Raw genomic sequence first — 17744 nt, 5'->3', positions numbered from 1 at the left:
GTCTGGGCCCTGTAAGGCCGTAATGCGCCACTGCGCGCGCACGTACAGGGGGCCTGGAGTTAAGAGAAAGGCGATATAGAGGTCCCCTCTAGTGAGATTGGGCTCCGTTCGGGTCTCTCTCGCACACTCTCTCGCGACGTCGAAGGTTTCCTTCGCACCGGTTCGTGCCGTCGGGTCCGGCTCGGCTCGTGCACATACGCCATGGTCTCTCGTGTCGAATCGGGCCAGCTTCGTGGTGCCCAGCTGGATCCTGGACGCCCATTTGTCGTTCTCGAACTCCTCGTCGTCGACGCTCGACGCGGCCCGAACCGTAACACCCAGGTATCCGTTCTTCGATCCGTCTCTGGTCTCGCTGTGGAAACAAGCACCGTGTCTCGGTGATCTGATGTAACCCCCTTCTACTCTGCCGTGAAACCGCATAGGCCGTGTGTATCGCTTCGATTACACCAGAACGGTTGAGCGTCGCCGAGCGGTCCCAACGTCTGGCTCTGGATCCCGTAGCGCGCACTTGCTGCCTGCATTTTCTCGCGCGCGATTCGTTCGCCGATCGCGCTGCTGATCGAATCTCCCGAGCCCCCTGGATTCTTGGATCTCGATCTGCCACGATCCCCCATCGACCGTCTCCGATCAGGACCACAGACGCTTTTTTCTCTGGGCCCGGGTTCTCTAGGAATCGAGGAAGAGGTCCCATCAACGATTCGTCCAAAACAGGATTTATCGTTCAGTGAAGTTTGATCGGGAATCCCAGTGAATACGTCTCGGTACTGTATTTCGAAGCTGCAATTTGGTGCCAGTACGAGCCAGTGTTTGCTTGTTAACGAGGGCAAAACTCGGGAATTTGAAAGATTAAGTGACTCGAGAAGGCACTGCATTCCGAAGGAAACCTTTTGGAGAAAGAAAGCTCGAGGGACTGTCAGGAGTATCTACGTTTTCTCCTGCCTCCGAGTCCTGGGATTTGTGGATATGGAAGTTATGAAAGATCGTTCATTCGGAAGAGAATTTGTTGCTTGGTAAAGTTTGAGCAGAAATTTTAGTGGCATGTACCTCTGAAGCCCTCGTGATCCTTTAATGAGTTGGTTAAGCGACTCGAAGGTACTACGATATTTAAAAGCTTTTCGGACCAAACTCGAACACCTACCAGGATCATCGACGTCTCTTTCCTGTTTCTGGATCGTGGAATTCATGAACAGCCGAGCACATGGACGGTCCTCCATCCTAAACAGAATTTATCGCGAAGTTTGAGCAATTCCAGTGATACATATCCCTGACACGTACAAGTCTCGCCAATTTTGTAGCTCGTTGATTTTTTACTGCGTGAACGAGACGTGCTATCTATGTTCGAGTGTTTGCTTGTTAACGTTGATGAAATTGAGAGGTTAAGTGACTCGAAGGCTGATAGTGTCGAAAATCGAAAGCTTTCCGAAGAAGGATAGCTCCAAGTCTAGTCACCGGAGAAAGCAATTACGTTTTGCACCGTTCGGCGAGACACTCCATTCCCCGATTAATCAATTACTCGTCCCGAGGAACGAAGGAATTTCTCGTCGGAACTGGTTTAAGTGGCATCTTCGACGCGCATTAGTATCCCTAATATGCTACTGTTACAGAATACAATTTCGCGTACAACTCGAAGAGATTAATGTTTTCATTGCAACAGGACCCCCCGAGTTCGCGGAGTAAGTCAAAGCGTTCGCGTCGTCGTTTCTCGTGAACTGATAAAGCGATACGTGCACTCACGGCCGATTGAGATAAAAGTACGGAGCTCTCGAGAAAAGAAAAATATTTATATTCGTCTCGTAGACCGACGTTGGTGCCCGCGTTATCAGCGCTCCGAGTGATTCGTGATCAATTAAGGTACGAAAATCGCTCGTGCCCGCGAAAAAGTTTTCAAGTGAAAGTGCTTTCGTATCGTCGCCGGTGCCGCTGCATTCCGTGCGTTCGATTCCCAAGTGCATTCGTGATTAATTAAGATCAGCGAAAAGTGATCTGGCACGGTCGGAGGGATCCTGAAGGATGCCCACGGCTGATACGTGACTTCTGGTGCAAAAATTAAAATCGTGATTTACCAATCTAGTCGCATTGACTTTAAGATTATCTTACGGAGCGGTGGCCGAAAGCGGGGACAGGTTTTTCGCTCGCAAGATTAGTTTACCGTTCGTCATTTACGAGCTCATTCAGTGGTATGATAATATTATCTTGGCCCGATAAGGCTCCCGAGTAAGTGAAATCCGAAATCCTGGACAGAGTCTTTCGATAAACGAGTTTTTAAAAGGAGTTACTTTGATAATCGTTTGAGAATAGAGAGTCGAATCGAAACGTAATAAGAAAAGGCCGATTTGGAGTACAAGCGGATTTGTTGAACATTTACTATCGTTATTCGCGCAGCGTTGCTGTCGAGTGATGTCAAGTATTGGACAACACTGGGTCGGCTATTATATGGAAACGACACGCGACGCGGCGAGTTTGAAAATAAAAAAAAATTCGGTTTCAAAGTGCAACGTGCCGGCGCTGTGTTTTCCAGTTCGCGTTTCGCCAAAGTGGCATCGGTGATACTACGTCGCGCATGAAACACAATCGATTTGACGAAGTCCTTGTTATGGATATCCGCGCGTTCGTTCAACGGGAATATTTTCTCGAGTGGAATTGTGTGGATGGCATCGAGGGAAGCATTTTCAAACCTTTGCAGGAGTAAGTACTTGTTGCGATCCTTACCGTAACTCGAATTGTGTATAAGTTACGGGAGAATTTTTTGAACTGGACACGTTGAGTATATATTATTGTTTACTGAAACGGTACTTATATCGATCAATGATAGAAACATGAGTTGCATTCATGTTTGCACAAGCATTTCATGGCCAAATTGATACTCGAGCGTGCATTAACACAAATCATATTTAAACCTAGTCTTCTCTAATTCTAATACATCAATTCCCTAAACTAAATTCAACTTTTAACTTGAATAATAAAAGTACATCGATCATCGAACAACATCCTCCGTTTAATTTTCTTCATTGTGATCGAAATTTGTTGCTACAACAGTATTGCCATTACTACCAGTACTATCAGAGCTGAACAAATATCTTTTACAGTGTCTTATCTTGTTAATTTGTACAGATTTACACGTTTATTCCAACATTACACCGAAATGAACCCAATCGTAAGATCTAAAAGTTTAATAAAAACAATTAAGGATACACTTGTACCAGATTCCACCATTGCTCTAAATTGTGTCCAATACTCCGAGTCCCGTTGTTAATAATGCCAATGTCTAAAGCGCTTCACCTGCCGTAGTCTCCCACTCGAAGTGTAACAGAATCACGATCCGTATTCTCTTGGAGAATGAGTGCAGCTTCGATAACCGTATGAGAAAGTACAATGGAGCATGTTGGTGCCCCGCTATTTATGAATATAATGTTCGATCGTCCCGCGCGGCTCCGAGCCGTTGTTCGAGCGGAAAAGATCTTGATTTTTTATCGATCGGTGAAAGTCGAAGTTCGCTGGTAATCTCTGCGATGCCGGAAGCCCTGTTGCTCCTCGCCGTGGAGGAAAGAAATTGGCATTGTGCTAAGAATGCGCGTACAGGCCTCCTCTAGGCACGGCCCATTACGCTGAAACGACGAACCGTAACTGGTGTCGATAATTTTTGATTCCCATTTCGCAAAAGGCATCCACCGGGGGGATATAAATTGCGCGAAAATCGAGGACGAATCTTGATCCCCGCGATGATAAAGAAACGCATGGAACGAGGGACGAGAAAGTGGCTGGCAGACGAATCGCTTTGCTGCACGAGCAATTTTTATGACCAGCATTCTCGATCTTGAAGAGACGAAGCTCTTTTATTAACAGAAATTGAATTTAAAGTGCTCCCCTTTATACAAGTAAATTAATATATGAGATAGTTACTAAATTATATAAATTTAGTCCATATAGACTGTGAGACTTCGTTAACTTTGTCAATAGACAAATGGGATTATTTTTATAGCGAATTCGATCTTATCCGTTGTTCTGCAAAATTTGCTGTATTTCTTGGAATAGTATTTGCTCTTAAGAAAATATAATACGCTATCAAACGTAATGCTCTTATATTTTTATATAGCTTAATCTAGCGATTAAATTTATCTCTAAAGATTTAGTAAAGAAAGAGTTTTTATTAACATTGTTTGTCTGTCTTTCCAGCTACCAAACGCCTGGTAGCGTTAGGATATACATATGTACATTTGGCCACAAGCGCAATTTAACAATGAATTCAAGTGCTCATTACATTTTAATTTGTTAAAATTTATTTTCTACCAAGTAGCTGTTCAAATACCTTCTCATACATAGTTCTTTACCATTGGTTCAATGAATGATGTTCGCTCGTCATTAGCCAAGGAATTCTGTATAATAAACGAAGCAGTCAATTTTGCCAGCTGTATTAAGACAGATGCGAAAATATTCAAATGAGATTCTCCTTATCGGAACCGCCTAACGAATAACCGATGTATTATCGACGCTCAAATTTTCACAGTCTCAGAATGATTCATAAATTTATAGTCAGTGAAGGTAATACCGATTCGAAAAACGCATCTTCTTTATTTCAGCACGTGGGAACTGTCTATGCTAATCGAATTAGCAATATAAATTTGCTTTCGCAGTAAATTATTTCAAGCTGATCATTAATACGGTATCACGCTCAATCGTGCGTTAAGAATCATTTTATCTTGTCTTCCAAACATTACACTCGATGGTCTACGAATTGCGAATACGTGGCTAGCTAACCTTAATTTATTTGCTTTACTGTCATTCTAATTTTCTTGCTAGGGAGTTCGTATTGATACGAAACTAGAGACCAGCGGTACTTCCTCTGCGTAAAGAATCGAGAAGGAACTCCCAACTCCCTATTCAGAATCGATTCGAGTGTTTCCTTAAACGAACGAGAAATGCACATACTGCCATGACATTCGAATTGCCCCCTGAATCGGCTCGAAGCAGCGTCGAATCCTCGATGTTCCCTTCGAGGAGCGCAAAAGTTTTCTCGCGAGACAGTAAACGTTCAAGATCCGCGGTATTCGATCTGCTCTCCCTTCTCGAAGCCGCGAAGAGGGATGTTCCTCATCGCGGGCATCCACTGGCTTTCCAAAAGACACGACGTATAAATACCACGTCGTTTCGGACCCTCTCTTCCCCCTCTGCCCCGTTCTCCCTCTCTCTTCGCTCTGGTAGCACGGAGTCTATTTAGATAATCTTCCGCTTAGCGGGAGCTGCACTCGGTGCGGCAAGGGAGCCTCTTCTTCGCGAAGGCTTTCACCAAGGTGGCATCATATTCCTGATCCGCGAACCGACCGCGTTTCCACGCGCCTAAGCTTCGTCCACGCCATCGGTGCCAGTGCTCGATAGAACTTTTTGGCGAACGCCACGCCCGGGTGTCACCCAGAAACGTTCGCGTTTCGCGGCTTCGTCGGGCTTACCACGACACGCGACCTTGGGCCAGAGGCCTCGAGGACATCGTCGGTACCGGTGCTCGTGCGACGTCAAGATCTACGACGAGCTCGCCGTGCAAGAATCGCGTCGTCGTTGAGCGGGGGACACTCGTTCGCTCGAATCTCGTCGCAACGGCATGCGGCTGTCTCGATCAATCGGTAAGCAAACCAGCATGTTCACGAAGATTCGGTGATTGGCTCAATCTTGTTCGATAAACGACGAATGAAAGCGTCGCGCATACCGTGATTTGCGTATAGGAGCGTGGAGTGCTGGTGCCAAGATGATGAACACCATTCACGGTTGGAAGCCATTGAGCTGTTATTTAAATTGAAACGATTTGGACTAGGTCATACGATATATACAGGTCTCTAGTTTGTAAATTTCATGTATATTCGTAGCTCACTACTTTATTGTCTGTAAATTCGATGTATATGCATAGCGTACTACTTTATTGTTTCGACATTTTGGGAACTCTTCAGGGGATGATTCAGAAAGTACAATTGTACGCGTATAGTCTGTAATTAATGAAATATACTTTTATGAAATTTGTATAAAACGTAGAGACAGATTAATATTCACATATATATAATGAACTCAGCAATTCAATAAAATGCGTGGAAACCTCTTGAAATTAAATCATTGAGTAAAGTGAGTTTAGGCAAAAATGTGGTTAACCTATGTACGTAAAAGTCAATATCCAACTGATAACATTAACGAACTATATACATTATTCGTACAACTTGCTTACATTATAACTGTTTCAAAGTGGTTACTCGTGCTCAATATAGCGTTGAAACGTATACACCATACGTATATTTATTTAAACTGATGCTAGTATTGAAGTAAATTTGCTCTCTCGATAAATTATAATAGCGCTTCTCTTGCTAGCCCACGGTTATATTCAATAATAGACATTAAATAACAATATTGTAAACAACTTTTCGTTGTTCTGTGTACTTGATTCATTACGTGTTTGAAAGAGTAAAATTACCGCGAAAGAGGTTTTTAAGTTTCGACGTATGAGTCAGGTCGTTTTCAGAAGAGTGTATAAATACAAACATTAACGAGTTTTGTATCGAAGGGAGGAAGAAAGATCAGTCCTGAAGGAATTACGAAGCATATTGAACCGTTAGCTAGCAAAACTTACTCCACGCTATTCCCATTCTATTTGAGCGTGGCACCACATTCCTCTGATCCCAGGATTGATTTTTATTTCCGTCGACAATAGAGTAGAAACGTTTGTTCTCGATTTATCACAGAAGAATTTCCGTCCGTAGGAAATAGAGAATGAAGCATCATTCCTAGTATAACCAAGAAATAAATCGAGACTCTGTTTTCCAGAAAATGGAATTTGCAAGATCGTAAGTTATGCCCGCATTTAACCGTGTTCTGTTGATTATGATTCCTGCTTGTGCTGTTAAAATTGACGACGACACGATTAGAGATGATACAATAGATTCCATAAGGCATCTATTTATAGGTGCTTGCACTATCGTTCATAAGTTTCACAACATTTGTTAGGTGTAAAATTATTCCGATGGAGTATCAATTTCTTTAGCAATTGGAACATTATTTATCAAGAGAAGTGTCCAAAAGTCATTGGTGGTATAATGATAAATTGTACGAAAAAGATGAAGATAAAATAGTAATGAAACACTACTTAAATGATATTTCGAAAAATATTAGTTTTATAGCAAACATTGCCCTATCAAGGATTAGAAACCTCAAGATTCCTGTCTTTATACAGTTTATCATCTCTACCCAAACCTTAATTAAAACGTGTACTGTTGCTCAAAGCGAGCAAATAAGACGATATGGGAAATTTATTATGCACTCGATTCCATTTCTCTTATTCCTGCTTGCATTTCCAACGAATCAAATCACCTATCTTTCCAATATAAGTATCAATCGTGCAATGACTAACAAACACAGTTATCGAGATCTGATTACATTTTTTCACTGAAAGGCGCACGTTAACTAGATAGTACAGTCGCGAATAATTTATGTCGATCGATAAGTACAGTTTATCGATGACAAATAATCTACCATTTCACGATAATCGAGTGTCTCTGAGAATGAGGATAACAATCGATGGGTAAAGTCGAGGCACGCGAGACTTTCATCTCGCATGTGTTCATTGTTTATCATTGAGTACAATTGCCTTGCTACGTGTGCAGTCGCACAATCGCGCAGATGTTCCCGACAATTAAAAGTGATTGACGCGAATCTGCCCGATTCTCGAATCGTCGCGACAAATTAGGGCCGTATAAAGCGAGCTAGGGGCGAACGACGGGCATGTCGGTGTTAAAAGGTTACAACATGTCCTCTATCTTTAGAACCGTTTCCCCGAAAAGAGAGCTTCGAGAGTACGGAAGGGTTCGCATTTTTAGGTGGAAGAACGCGAAGGTGGTACGTCACTATCAAAATTTTATTATATTATTTTTAATAGTCTATTCGTGGGTAAGATGACTTACGTCGAACTTTTTCTTACCAAAATATTCATTAATTATATCTCTTTTTCTTATAAGTCACGTCAGGTCAAGTTTGGTTTAACTTTATTTATTTATTTATCATTTGCTCCTGGAGATTTGCTGTATCTTGGTTGTTGTTGAATATATTTATATATTAAATTCAATCCTTGCAATGTAAACTTATGCTTTGTTTTGAATTAAAATATACATTTGTATCTTGAACAAATATTCTTGAATTTCGGCTATAACTGCGTGTACTTCCTTGAAGCAACACAAATTAAATTTTCAAAATAATGAAATATAATCGAAACAATGAGCAGTCACACGTTATTGTAGACAAAAGAACACCTTTAATTTTCAGTGGGGTGCTACGAAGTTGCCTCAAAGTCGCTGGATGTCCATAGCGAAGAAATTCTTGGTCTACGAAAGGTTAAGTCGGTCTTGACCGAAAAAAGAAATTGGCGAAAGAGTCTGCGGACGCATCTCAGCGTGTCGCAGCAGCTTATCGTTTCGCAAATAAACCCAACGACATCCTCTGGCACATTACGATGACAAAGCATCGCGCATGTTTATCGGTTGTTTGCACCGAGGCGCGTTGCGTCTACCGTGCAAATAACGTCGCCGGAACGGAATGCGGTTGCCACTTTTTCTTCGGCGCTTTCCTTATCCGCATCGCGGCTCGATGTGCCAAGAAAGACGGTTCTCCAAAAGATCGGGATTTAAAATTAGACGCGACAAACGTCTTCGTCTCAGAGCAATAATCTTTGTCATCGAATCCGTTTTAGCGTGGCAGAGACTCCCGTAGAGGCAGGTTTCGTGATATTCCTGAGAATTTCAGCTGGCCAGTGTTCTTTTCGCCGGTATTTCATTCCGTGCACGTTTTTGCTCTTCGTGGGGGTGAAGGAACCAGTGGTTGACCACTCGAAGAATGCCTTCGCTAGGTAATTACTCTATTGTATTTATTCATTGTAGAGATTCGTGTTCTGGGTGCTTTAAATTGTAAGGGAACTGGCAAGGCAACTTTCCAGAGGTGTAACGTGTAAGAAGAGTTATCTCGTTAGTAAGTGATCATTGGCCAGTTGTTGATCATTTTCTTATCATTGTTGCCAGAAGAAAGTTTGATGATAGGTATATGTAATTGAATCAGTGGAAGTTCAGAGGTTAAAGATCGGAGATTCTTAAAAGACCTATACTTTGTTTATGTATACTATTCCGAATTAAAACTTAATCTATTGATGATGGTTCAAACGCTGAGAATAAAGTTTAATAAACTTGCTCTTGAAACGAGTGTCCAAAATTACCTATAACACTCACACTTAAACCTAAATTCCTTGAAAGATGCTTAAAGAACGATCGATTTCCTAGAAAATCGACTGAAAATCAAACATCTCCACATTACGCGCAATATTCACCAAATTCTCCGTATATTTTCCACGTGCCAGATCACTTTAGACGCAGGAACATTTCTTCGATCGTCGTTGAATCATCCAAATCCGGCGTTGCGATTCTCAACGAAAATCATGGCAGGCAAATTGCCAATAAACGAGTGGATCGGCGTTCCACCTGCATATAAGAAGTTCTAGTCATTTCTCGCGTACGTCTCACGTCGACCACTTTTACGCCTTTATAAGACCTATTTCGAGAACAGCTTGCCTATGTGCTCTTGTTCATTGAACGTCGCACAAAAATAATTTGTCAATGACAGTGACCTCCTCAATTAAGTACAGAACTGTCACTACGGAACAAGGAACAAAAAAAGGAATGACATTGGTAATTTCATATTAGAATTACGTAAAGGAATTTATATTACTATCGTAACAAGTTTTACAAAAATAAAGAAAAGCGATGTTACGACTGTACATGTAGTCAAATGAATATTCCTTTTTTTTGTTTTAATCTCCTACGGGCCGAATTCTTTTTTCTGCAAACAGTTTGCAAGAGATTAGTTTGATATTTCAGGTTGATGATGCCGCCATCGATATTCCTACTACTTTATTGATATTATTTGGTAAATTAATACCATTTGAACCTCGATATAATAGCACGTGATCTGATGAATATGATTACAGTTTGAGGTAAGGAGGATTGGAAACAATCAATTGCAGACGTTTATAGAAACAAAAATACACATGCATGCTCACTGAGACTATTTTAAAACCTGTCAAGTAATTTTACAAACAAACGAGCAGGATGAATTAAAAATTTTCCGATCTCCTTCGACGAGTACCGGGCAAAAAATTCTATCTGGATAGGAATTTTACCCATCCCCAGCTCGCAAGTATTGGTCCGATTTTCCATGGGAGCAAGAAGGAAAGGCATTCTCATCCGCGTACAAGATATTCGAAATTCCGCGCCGCGGCGTCGCGTTCTGAATTTAATTAATTCGGCGCTGTCGCGCGATTCCGATGGCACGTGCCGACATAAACCAAGATGAAAACTTAGAATCCGACGTGTGCGCCTCGCGGAATTCGAGAATATCGCGGGTGTCGCTTCGCGGAACGAAAAGAAAGCGAAAGAAAACACCCTCGACAGTATCCCGTCGCGCACCAGGCGTCGTTGGTTTCTTCGTCTTCTTTTCAATCGCGCTGCGACCCTGGCACAAGTTCAATTCGTTCTGGCCTATCGGACTCGCTGAAAGAGACGGCGTTTTCCGTGTGTCAATCAACTATTTTCTCGAGAGGAATCGTATCGGCCGTGTGCGGATTTATAACGAGCCACTCGTAGAAAAATTTGCATTTCCATTCGCGTTTCTTCTTTCAATCCGCGTCGTGATAATAGGACATTTCTATATGTATAATTTACATTTCAGGTTACCTACCCTCTATTTACTATCAAATTATATTTGGCTTTTGAACGATATCTTACTATCGTCGAACATCAATAGTGAGATACCATCAGCTGCTTCAGAGAATGAAATAGGTATAGTGTTTAATCATCACCTACCAATTTAAAATGCACGATGGCAGAAGTTCTTAGCATTAGGACAGATTTAAAAAATTCTTTTAGAATCCTACAACGATGCATCGAAATATTTCTTGCTAATCCAAACCTGTTTCGCGGCTGTTCATAAATTGTACACGCGACCAGCTCGAAAGTGATTTGCATACACGAAAAAGAACGTTATTTTTGTATACGGGTAATGCAACGAAATGAATTTTATCGCCGCATAAATCTCGACCCTACATCGAACGCCATGTAACACGCACTCTGTACAACAGAATTTAGGCAGTGAAGCAATCTAATCCTCGCTCTCGTGGTAGTAATAAAATATAAACTAACTGGATCCAATTTCGACACCAACCCAGTCATCGCCACTATCAATTTATTCCACGAGTATTAACAGTTTGGTACTAGCATTATTTTCTTTTGTTTGTAGACTATGTACTTAGAAATTTATCGATATTATCAACATTGCAGCGATTGCTTTGGACGTGATAAAAAAGGAAATTTAAGACGTAAATTTAGCAATATTTCATAAAATTTTCTATTATTGTTCAAAGTAAAAAAGTCAAGATCAAAATATGTATCGATGGAATAATTACTTCAATTTAATTTTCAAAAATAATGTTACTTTCTTCTGTACGACGAAGCTAACTTTGCAACCGAAGAATACATCGTGGGTGGAAAGTTTATAATCTTCATTATTTCGAGATCGATGATAGACTCTTCGCGTTAATGCCTCTTTGCTACGAAGATGCACGAACCACTTTAACTTCCGATATAGCTAGCCTTCAGCATTCGGAAATAGAAAAGACATACACGGATATTTATAAACTCTCAATATTTGCAACTATAAAGCCTCCATCGCGATCATGTTTAGATGAAAGCTAGGTTTTTGGAGGTTTGCGCGAAAAACGTACTAAAATATTTACATTCTAACGCATTCGTAAGTAAAATATTAATAATGTAATGTTTATCCAATTTAAAAATTAAAGCAGAGAATATTTATCGTTTTTCTGGATTTTCGGGAAATTAACGAAGGAACGTGAATAATTCAATTTCCATTTTTTACTCTGTCGTTTGATATGCAAATTCCTGCAAAATTTCAAAGCGATGTCCCATTGCGAACGATCGCGTTTATAATATTCATCTTTTTGCGGACAAGCGAATGGAAATGGCTTGTACGTTCCAAGCCTTTTTTCATCGAATTGCTTTTGCCTCTTTTATGAAAATTAATTCTGATATTAATTACAACGTTCCCATTTAAGAGCACATTTTCTTGTCTGTTTCATTGTCAGCGAAATGCTTTCCTTTTTTGTTTAGATTCAATCAGTGACACCCAAGTCGGATGTAACGGTTCGATGACGTCAATTTCCGGTCGACTCTTATACTACAGCAGATGCGTTTAAACTTCGTAATTAATTTCTGTAAAAAAAACTCCTTGGTGTCTGAATGTAATTTAATTTTAATTTAAAGTTGCTGATAAAGAAGATCTAAAATCGAGAAACATATTCAAAATATCATTTTATTAATATTCAACGAAACATTATAATAAATCTACATGATGAAATAATTACAAAACTACCACTATGTTGTTCGTTTTCAAATGAGACACATAATTCAACAGTAATCGAATAAAACAAAATATTCGTTTGATACATTCTCGCGAAATATAAAAAAAATATGCGTCATTTTAATCACACTCCAGGAATGAAAAATGATAAATCTTCGATCTCTATGAACGACGCGAATTTTCTATACCGATAGACATTAAATCATAGAGAAAGCTAACGGAAAAGAAATATGTAATTCCACGTTCGGAAAGTATCACTCGTGAAACCGAATCGTTACTATAAATTTTTACTACCGGGAACAAATCTGACTAAAATGCCTTGGTCATGCGAAGTCACGCACGCACGCACGACGATTGCTCTTTGAATTCCTGCGAACGTTTGCGCATTCCCTGATAACCGTTGGGAACAATTTTATTTATTTACAGTGTGTCGTCCGTTGGTGAATGAAATTCTCGAGAATTCGCGCGAGAGTTCCATTAAAGTTCGTCGAAAATTTATCGCTCGCGCGCGTTACAAGTTACTAAAAGCTTTAAGGCTATTTTATAGACCAACGTCAATCTACGAAGATAAACGCATTCGCGATATCTGACGTGTGATCGAAGTGGACCTGTAATCGCGATATTTTCGAAATTAAATTGTTGAGTTACGTTAACGATACGTGTAATTTATGGCAGCGAAGGGTGTAGCAATTAAGATATTGATGCAAATTCGATGAAGAAGAGTGCTCATTCCGTAGGTATTGAAATTATAATAGTTGTCATGCTGTAAATGGTAAGGAGGAAGATGTGTGTAGCGATTTACGACGTTAGAAATATTTTATAGATAATTGGGTCGTTATTTAATTTTTTGAAATTATTCTTAGTGATTGGTCATTGTCAAACATGTACGAGTGGTTCAGGATGTTGAATTGTGACGGGAATATTCCAACTAATAATGGAGATTGATTAATTCGAGTTAAATTGTTCAGACAAAAGTAGCGTTTATAAGAAACCAGTGAAACAGTGAAACAGTGAAACCATGCATTTTGATAGCAGTGTATCATTTCTTTCGGTAATTATAAACATATAGCTTGAAACGTGGTTGTACAGTAAGAATGATAATAGAGCCTTTTTATTAGCCTGAATTGAATAGGATGAATCTTGTAATAAAGGTTACAGCCATCCTATGACACAAGCTTGAATGTCTCTCTTTACACAGCCGAGCGAAATAATTGAACCTCATCTAAATTACAACGCCACATTAAACAATGTTATTCGCTTTACAATTATCAGTCCATTCATCAAAATTTAAATGCAGCTTATAATTCCGCAAATTCCCAACGTTAAATAAACACCAGCCAGACGACGCAACAGGTGATTCAACGAGCTTGAAAACGAAAGACTTGCCACGTTGAACTGCGTCGACGCACAACGTACATACAACAATCATTTTTCGCGGGTTATCGCGTTACAAAAAGAAAAATAATTTCGCGAACCACGAGAGTAAAACATTACAGGGTGCTTTAAAGATATATAAACAAATGTACATCTACAACTTCATCAATTTCTAGGTTGATTAAAGAGATGTAAAGAATCGAAGAGATCATGGCTCTAGACCTGGTTGAAACTTCAAGAAAAATATAAATATAGATTAATGTCTTCAAGGTTCTGGAGTAGATCGTCCCTTAAACTTGATCGTTAAGTTGTGTAGGAGTCTAAACGAAAAATAAGGCACGGGGATTCGAGAACCCACGATTCTCGGATCCACAGTCGATCGCTTTACCTACAAGACCAATCCCGTACCCTACGTTTCGTGTTCTTATTTGACTCCTTATTGTTGGGTATGGGAAGCGCGGATACTACAGTTGTAAGGTTGTTGTTAACTTGGAGATACTTGGCTGTTTCTTCTTTGTCGAGTTAAAAGGACAAAGGGTGAAGTTTATTGTCCCTTGATGATGGTACATAATCTGCATTGTGTCTTTGTGCAGGGTGAAGGGAGGATGAAGAATGCCCCGCGTCGGTGGAGACGGGGGTGGCGGGCCGGAAAAGGCAGGAGGGAGTGGATTCGGAGGATGGCTAGGGGGTGCTGCGAGAGCCATGACTGGGGCAACTGTCGGTGGTGGATACGTCGTGCTGGGTGGCACCAGATACGGTCTGCGACTTTCTCAGGTAAGAAGTTTACCCTTTTTTTCTATATATTTAACCTGCTGTCTACCCTTTCATCGCCCCTCTAAATCCTGTTAAGAGTGGCTTTGAGAAAGGACTGGGTAAACAATGATTTCCTCCTGGGACCCTGAATGTGACAAGGGGATGGGATTACAACCTGTCATTATTACTTATATTTCTTCGTCAAATACTGTATCGTTCTTGCAAATTTACAATCACCTACAATTTGATTTTATTTTATGGATACGCGTGCATGTCTTCTTATTTTATTGTTCTTAAATTTTAGTAACGATTTAAATAGAATAAAATAGTTATACAGTTTTATAAAAATTTGTACTCTATGTCACTAAATCTTACATTAAATTGCAGTTAAACTCGGTATAAATGACTAGCCATCGTCATTTAATAGCTAAGATTAGTTTATGCACGTCAGCCACAAGTATATTTTAAGCTGAGTTCCATTCGAAGAGCATTCGCCCAGTTCCTAACCTTTTCCATGAATCTAGGTCACGTCACACTAATCCCCATCACTTTGCCGTAATTATTACCGTAATTGTCTACAGTTGAACAGTTTCAATTTGCTTATTACGGTTCTCATTCTCAGTATAGGTCGGTCTACGTTCTCTTCTTTCCCCTTCCAACTGTCTTTCACTAGCTTCTTCATCTAAAGTAACCATCTTAATTAATCCCAGGACATACTTTGATTTCTTTGGAGGACGAGTCATTAAATTTATAAAATTTTCATTCTTCAGGACTGTTAGATGAAATTCTTCTCCTGATATTTCATCAGCTTGTTCAAAGTACTATTTCTTTATTATACAATACACACAATTTACACTCACAAATGTTACGACACAGACTCGCGTACCGATGCTGCTCTTACGATAAATTACCGTCCGTAACGGCTAGTTGAGGTTCGATGCATGGGACCAATGTGTAGGTGTGATTTACCGAGATTGTTGCACGCGAAGGTTGCAACAGGATACTTAGTATAGTTACACGATAACAATTGAATGTAAGTAGCGTAAATCGAGAATGATGAGGGTGTCCGTTGGTGCAGTGTGTCGTCTTTGTTGAATGAATGATCGATGTGTTCCAACAGTCTCCTATGGCTGCACTCTTAACGTCGTCATTAGTTTGTTGCGGTTGGTGGAGGTACACCGACAGGGAAAAGCTAGGTGTGGCGGTGTATCATTGGCGATTGAAATTTAACTTCGATAGGAAGGCTGGAAATAGATCCTGAAAATAGACAACGATTGACTGGAAGGTACGAGGTAGCTAGGTAGATTATACTCTTACTTTCTGTACTGCTACTAACGATGAAGACTTAACTGTGGGAGTTCTGATTCGTAGCAGCTACAGGTAGTTTGTAAAATTGATTGTTTCAGAGGCATGTACTCGTCTAAATAGAAGTAGAATCTCCACAAAAATTTCTTTTTCCATTCACCTGCCACAAAATAATGTAATTCACAGAATTGAAACTATTAGTGTTATCGAGATTTGATCTTCTGAACATCTTCATCACAGAAAGTTCTTTTTACTCACTTCGAACCAAGATCGTCCACACACTCGGAACATGTTATCCGCGTAGCGTGACGCGCGCAATTATGAGGCGAAATTGGCTCGTTATAGGTGATCCAACTTCCTATGTCGGCGCGTCTAAATCCCGCCGAGGTTTAAAAACGTGTCGTCCACACGAATAAGAATTCGAACTCCGTTGGCTGTCGTGACGACCTTCGACGGATTCGCGACATAGCAGTTTCGCATGAGCAAAGTGAAGACGTTGGGAATCCTAAATATAGAGCCGATCGCGCAAATAGAATGCCGCCAGTCAGTGACTCGGGCCGATTTTGAGCCATCTCCCTTTTTCCTTCTCTCTTCCTCTTCCTATTTTTCTGGCTGGCCGTCCTCGCTCAACCGGAATAATATCCACGTTGACATCATACGCACACGTAGCAGCTACGTGAATCCCGTGTGACACATACGGACGAGCCCGCGAACCTCTGCCAAGTCCTTCGATCGCGACAGATCACAGCGCACGCTGATCGGGAGCTGATGATCCGACGCTCGTACTCCGATTTTAGCCACGTAAAGAACATCTTTTAGCTTCAACCCTTTGCATTCTTTGTCCGCTTTGCGACAAATTGTCGACTGTTAGAATATTTTTGTTTCTTTTCACTCTGACGTGAGACGCTGTGGAAACGTAATGGACTATAGCGAGTACGGGTTGATTTTGAGTTCGATAAGAAGGTCTATTAGCCCTTTAGTGTCCTATGTCGAGCGAGACTCGACAAAACTCACAAAATCTAAACAGAAGAACGTACTGAACTGAGAAAATCTAAACGAAAGAATTTGGATACTTAATAAGTGGCTACGCAGTTCGATTCGATCCCTTATCGTTTGAATATCATTGTTTTTATATCAACTGCTTCACTCGTTTGTTTTATCGATCAGCTGAAAGCTAGGATTTATGCACATCAGAATTCAATTGCGGAGCGAAATTGAGGAACTGAAACTACTCGATCCTGAGTTTCTTGGACAGCGAAAATATATTCTTACGAAATTATTATGATTCGAGAGGTAGAGGTATTTCGTTATCTTCACATTTCCATGCATTTCTGCGTAGTATCGTGTTTCCAGCGGCGGAGCGTAAAACGCGGTGTCAGAGCGAGGATCGAAACAGACATTTCAGAACGTATCTCGCTATCTCGGAAGGATTTCGAGAAAGGAGATTAGATGGTTCTACTTTCCAGCATATCCTCTATATACGTCGTGTTGCATACACAAGAGTCGGAGATCTATTTCAGAGGAGTTTATCTCAAGCCCGTTCGTGGGAAGAAACAGCGTCACCTTACCTCAACGCCATTGTCTCCTCTTGGATCCTCTTTACCGCAATCGTTCCCGCACACGTTCGAGTTGGGCCGTGTAAAAGGACGTGAATAATGATTTAAGCTTGGACGCTGACATTTTAGTAGCTTGAAAAGATTTGATGGAGGAAGTTTCTTTCTTCCGTGCTGAAGTTAGAAAGTCATCGTTACTGGAAGTGCTGGCATTTCGATTAAAGAAGGTCGCATTAATTTGTACGAATAAAGGGATTGCAAGTAATAGTTTCTCGAGATATTGACTAGTATAACAAAGTCCAAAGGTTAAGTTGAGAT

General features: G+C 40.6%; 1 protein-coding gene and 1 long non-coding RNA gene across 7 annotated transcripts in view; one reads left to right on the top strand and one right to left on the bottom strand.

Moving 5' to 3' along the window:
- The first annotated feature begins 2391 nt into the window (after window positions 1-2391).
- The window catches only part of LOC128891338 (rho guanine nucleotide exchange factor osg-1), a 61020-nt gene continuing 45667 nt past the window's right edge, over window positions 2392-17744 (top strand). For 5 of the 6 annotated variants that reach the window (XM_054150754.1, XM_054150753.1, XM_054150752.1 and 2 more), the window contains exons 1-2: window positions 5274-5615; window positions 14409-14589. In XM_054150754.1, the coding sequence (XP_054006729.1) occupies window positions 14428-14589 (162 nt within the window). In that variant the 5' untranslated portion in view covers window positions 5274-5615; window positions 14409-14427. Of the gene's footprint in view, window positions 2686-5273; window positions 5616-14408; window positions 14590-17744 lie in introns of those variants that run through there. The other variant, XM_054150750.1, reaches the window with a different exon arrangement.
- On the bottom strand, window positions 14728-16312 carry LOC128891400 (uncharacterized). The gene is made up of 3 exons (XR_008460817.1): window positions 16132-16312; window positions 15886-16033; window positions 14728-15825 (listed from the first exon to the last, which is right to left on the bottom strand). It is a non-coding gene; the product is annotated as an uncharacterized LOC128891400 (long non-coding RNA).

This window comes from Hylaeus anthracinus, unplaced genomic scaffold, assembly GCF_026225885.1.
Source record: "Hylaeus anthracinus isolate JK02 unplaced genomic scaffold, UHH_iyHylAnth1.0_haploid 12001, whole genome shotgun sequence".
Classification (NCBI taxonomy): Eukaryota; Metazoa; Arthropoda; class Insecta; order Hymenoptera; family Colletidae; genus Hylaeus; species Hylaeus anthracinus.
The sequence above is the reverse complement of the archived record's forward strand: the minus strand, read 5'-3'. Positions and strand labels throughout refer to the sequence as shown.